This window comes from Kryptolebias marmoratus, linkage group LG19 (assembly GCF_001649575.2).
Source record: "Kryptolebias marmoratus isolate JLee-2015 linkage group LG19, ASM164957v2, whole genome shotgun sequence".
Classification (NCBI taxonomy): Eukaryota; Metazoa; Chordata; class Actinopteri; order Cyprinodontiformes; family Rivulidae; genus Kryptolebias; species Kryptolebias marmoratus.
Window position 1 is genome coordinate 20,553,947 of NC_051448.1, and position 4,591 is coordinate 20,558,537.

The 4,591-nt window shown below is 43.5% G+C and overlaps 1 protein-coding gene and 1 non-coding gene across 2 annotated transcripts; one reads left to right on the plus strand and one right to left on the minus strand.

Moving 5' to 3' along the window:
• Nucleotides 1-386: 386 nt before the first annotated feature.
• Nucleotides 387-2,429, plus strand: LOC108245464 (protein FAM177A1). Its single transcript, XM_017432386.1, has 6 exons — nt 387-439; nt 528-623; nt 752-904; nt 987-1,041; nt 1,155-1,249; nt 1,794-2,429. Exons 2-6 carry the CDS (start codon nt 603-605, stop codon nt 1,971-1,973), a joined length of 504 nt encoding a protein of 167 aa, XP_017287875.1. The 5' UTR covers nt 387-439; nt 528-602; the 3' UTR covers nt 1,974-2,429.
• A 239-nt stretch (nt 2,430-2,668) lies between these two features.
• Nucleotides 2,669-2,750, minus strand: trnas-gcu. Its single transcript has one exon. It is a non-coding gene; the product is annotated as a tRNA-Ser (tRNA).
• Between the last annotated feature and the right edge of the window lie 1,841 nt (nt 2,751-4,591).

Consider the following 4,591-nt stretch of genomic DNA (forward strand, 5'->3'; position numbering starts at 1 on the left):
TCATCATAAGGGGTCTTTGGGCTGCACTTCGTCTGGCCCCTCACCTAGGACCTGTCTGCCTTGGGTGACCCTACTAGGGGCATGAAGCCCCTGACAGCATAGCTCCTAGGATCATTGGGACACTCAAACCCCTCCACCACGATAAGGTGGTGGATAAAATGTATAAGATTCAAATAAAGAATGTGTTGTAAAATAAAACTATTAAAGACCTGATAACTTTCTGTTATGACTCGCTGCACGAAGCAGTTTAAAGAGGGTTTTATGCATCTTTCAAGCGCAGAAACATACTTTGTTTCCCCAAACCTCAGAACAGAGTGTAACTACTGGAAGACACTGAGGTTCCCCCAGCTAGAAGTGTCAGCAATCAGAGACATTCTTCACACCGTCACAAGTCCAGCCCCAGCTGACATCAACACAGTGACGACTCCCCGGTGATAAGGTCTGCCCTGCTCTCTGTTTGTCATCTCAGGTTTCAAGACTGATCCGGTATCCTGAAGTTGTTGTTGTTTTTTCCCTTCACAAAGCAGAGGTGGATGAAGTCGCAGAGCAGCTGGGACATGACAGACACGGTCTACACAACTGCAGCAAAACCTACCTGAGCAATGAGCGGCGCCCACCAGGAAGTAAGTGTTGAAATAATTCAGCCGAACAAACACAGCTTTTAGCTTAGCTCACGTGTCTGGTTAACGGCTTTTACCTTCAGCTTTAACTTCTGTATAACACCCTATTTCCCCCCCTCCCAATCTGTCAGACAGAAGAAGTCCACGAGACAGAGTTTGGAGGTCCTCCCTTACGTAAACTCCACTTCTCTAGCGGTGAAACTCTGGAAATGGACGACAGTGAAGGAGAGGAGGAAGAGGAGCGGCCTTCACACAGAACCCCCTTCAGAGAACCCAAGGACAAGGTGGGAACCTGTCGACTAAAAGGGGACGCGTCATGTTTGGTGGCAGTCAGATCACGCATTCTTCATGTGTTTCCTTCCTCAGACCAGGTTATCCTTCAAAGATGTGGCCATTCGATTGGGGAGGATCTCACTGATGGGTGTGTAGTGTGACAAAAGCCAGAGAAACTTCTGAGCACAGCTTGTGTATTTTTATTTTTTTACCACAGAGGAAGGTTTATTTGGGGCTCCATGTGCTTGTTTCCATCAACAGTTTGTGATTTCCTTGGAGAGAGACTGGCTGGTGCTCTTGGACTCAACGCAGCTAAATACCAGTACGCTATAGATCAGTATAACTGGGAACACAAGGTAACATCAGGCTCAGAGACATAAAACTGTCAAAAAATAAAGGTTTAAACTAGATTACTTTAATTTATTTTGGCCCCAAATAAGAAATAGATAACTCAGGTATTAACGGGGTAATTGAAAATTTATGAGCAATTAATATCCTACTTGTTGTAGATAGCTCTTAGATACTTTAACACTTCCAGTGCAGCCTGGGGTCACGTCCTGCATGAATTTATAATACTTTTGCTGAGTTATAACCATATAAAGCAGACTTGACAGCAGTCTTTAAGTGTAAAGACTTATAAAACAGTGTTTGCAAGAGCTGCTATGAAATTTTTGAGCTTCAGTACAATCAAGGCAAGCTCAAGTTTGGTGTCTCAAAGCAACCTTAAACTTAGCGGCTCACATTTCATGGTTAGTGTTGCTCGCCACTGATGGCAAACGTTGACAATGGTGTCTGTGTTTATTAGTTGTAGACTTGGGAAAATTATGTCATGAACCTCTGGAAGGATTTTAATGAAACGCTTAGAAATGTGTGATCAGTTCCTCGTATCCTGATACTCAGAGACAGGCAGAGGCCCGCCACCATTCTCCTGGACTGGATGGGAGTCGCTACGGAGCCACTGGAGATGTCAGCAGCCCCCCTGAACCCCAGGAGCGCCGTGATGAGAAACCCACCGAAAGAAGAGAGGGACGTCCCAACAGAGGCTACCAACCCGATGAGGACAGCTGGAAGTCACACTAAAGAAAGAAGGAAAGGCCGAAGCATGCGACAACCCCCGCGTGAACTGTGAAATAATTTACACTGCTTTGACAAAACAGGGGGGGAATTTGTTTGCCAAGACAGCACGTTACAGATATCCTTATGAAGAAGGAAGCGCCGTATTTCAAAGGCTTTCATGTTTCAATGGACTATTTTCGCTGTAGACATGTTGTTCTGTGGCAGCATGAAAAACTCAAATGTATTGTATCAACGTTAACCACTTCTTTTTAGCGCTCCAGTAAAGTTCGACATGAAAAGATAAGCAGGTGTAAATCTTACTGCAAGTTTAAAACTCTGTTATGCCTAATACTGTGGGAAAGAGTCTGGCAGTTTAAGGTCTGTGTTCACTGTTCTTATCTGTGGTACTTTGGCTCCCTCTAGTGGAGAAGAGAAAGAACTGTTCATATTGTATAATAAACAAGTTCCGAGTTAAACTTACCGTTTAAGATAAACTATAAAACAGTTGAAGTAACCTGCCTTTTTGAATATATATTTTGTTGTATTTTTATGTTCTTCCATGCTTGTATGAGAGAGACTTTTATTAACAGTATGTTTTAGTCTATGTGAACGTCGACCAGTGAAGTGAAACTGCAAGGTAAAAGTGTTTGCAGAGCAATTGTGCATGTTTGATTTTGAAGAAGGTAAACGTGATGAAAAATAACAAATATGAAATTCACCGACGAGGATGGGATTCGAACCCACGCGTGCAGAGCACAATGGATTAGCAGTCCATCGCCTTAACCACTCGGCCACCTCGTCAGATGCTGCCACGTCACCATCAAACAGCTAGATGAAGGAAGGTTACGATTGTACTACGCTGTTATCATTTTTGTGGGGCTTTTATACATCGATATTTTCTTATTTCCTTTAGTACAAGGGTGGAGTTTGGCCAGGACCTGGGGGGGGGGGGGGACAGCGCGTTCTCGGCCCAAAGGGGCCAGATGGGCGCTGGGATTTCTGGAACCCGAACCTCTAGTCAGCCTGATGTGATGGTCAAGTTAGGCCCTCCCATGAATGCATTCAGAAGTTTTGCTCGCCCATAATTCAGTTTTCATACAGGGGCAGTGGCGGCTGGCCAATAGAGAGCGCAAGGACATTGAACATTAACACGAACCGCTATAGTTTTCGGTTTGTAAACATGACGGTAGCAGTTTTTTACAGCTAGCACCGACCGTTAGACATAGCTGTTTAGCCGTGCTACGGTAGGAAAATCTGACGAGGAAGCTAGATCGTCAGAACACCGGCCGTAGGCGCGAACGCACACTGACCGACGTCATGACGTCATTGACTTAGTTAAAAAAAACCGTTGTTTAACTTTCGGTTCTTCCCTCGACTACTCTTGAAAAACATTTTTGTTGTCTGCCACCCGCTTAACTCTCGAAATGTTCCGCCACATTGCTAATGCTACTCCTCAAATTGCTTCTTCTTCTTCTTGATTTTTATTGGTGGTTGGTGAACAACTGAAGGAATCAATACCGCCACCAACTGGTAGAGAGTGTCTGCTAAACTTTTCTCCTTCTTGCATTTAGCAGCAACTCGAGCACATTGCTGCCCCCTATATGTCAAGAGGACAAATAACACCTTTTCTGTTCAAATTGCCAACCCGCCACAGTGACGTGTGTGTTGATCAAATTCACTGCATTTGGCCAGTGGCGGGTGCTAATTTCCACCCCTGCTTTTTATTGTACATATGCCCAATAAGTTTTATTGTAAATCGCTACATGGTAATGTCTCCTACCATGTGTATGCTGACGATATTCAAATATACTGTTCGTTTCGATCTTTCAAACTTTATAAATTGACTGAACTCAGCAACTGCCTGACTGACATTAAAATCTGGCTGGATGATAACTACCTGCAGTTAAATGCTGGCAAGACTGAGACGCTTATTGTAGCTCCTGATGACAAAATTGCAGAAATCAGGAAGCATCTTGGGTTTTAAACCCTTCTAAGAAAAATAGTCTCCGGAATCTGGGTGTTGTTTTTAACAGTTCTTTGTCTATGGACAATCATTGCAAACTGCTAGCTCGCAATTGTTTTTACCATTTAAGGAATATTTCGAAGCTGCAAGCTATTTTATCACAGAAGGAATTAGAAATGATTGTCCATGCTTTTATTGCTTTTATTTCTTCTTGTTTAGACTATTGTAATGACCTTCTGGTGGGTCTGAGTAAATCCTCCATGGCACTTCTTCAGTCTGTGCAAAACGCGGCAGCCAGGCTTTTAACTAAAACTCACAGAACAGCTCACATAACTCATGTTCTGGCTTCTTTGTATTGGCTCCTAGTCTAATTAAGGACTCATTTTAAAATATTGGTTTTAACTTTTAAGGCACTCCATGGTGAGGCACCTAAATATATATCAGAACTTCTGAAGCCTCTCTGCCCATCTAGGACTCTGAGGTCTTCTAATCAGATGCTGCTGTCGGTACCTAGAAGTCATTTTAAAACTCGTGGTGACAGATCATTTCAGGTGGTGGCCCCGAGGCTCTGGGGCGCTCTCCCTTCAGCATTTGGCTGCTCCGAATTTACGGACTCTTTCAAAAAAAGTCTCAAGACATATCTCTTTAGTCTGGCTTTTTGTTAATTTTGTTCACTGAT

Excerpts from the sequence above, each read along its gene's own strand:
- LOC108245464 (XM_017432386.1), top strand. The coding sequence starts at position 603 with ATGAGCGGCGCCCACCAGGAA. Across the intron at positions 624-751 it reads TGAGCGGCGCCCACCAGGAA|ACAGAAGAAGTCCACGAGAC; the intron begins GTAAGTGTTGAA and ends CCAATCTGTCAG. Across the intron at positions 1,250-1,793 it reads AGTATAACTGGGAACACAAG|AGACAGGCAGAGGCCCGCCA; the intron begins GTAACATCAGGC and ends CCTGATACTCAG.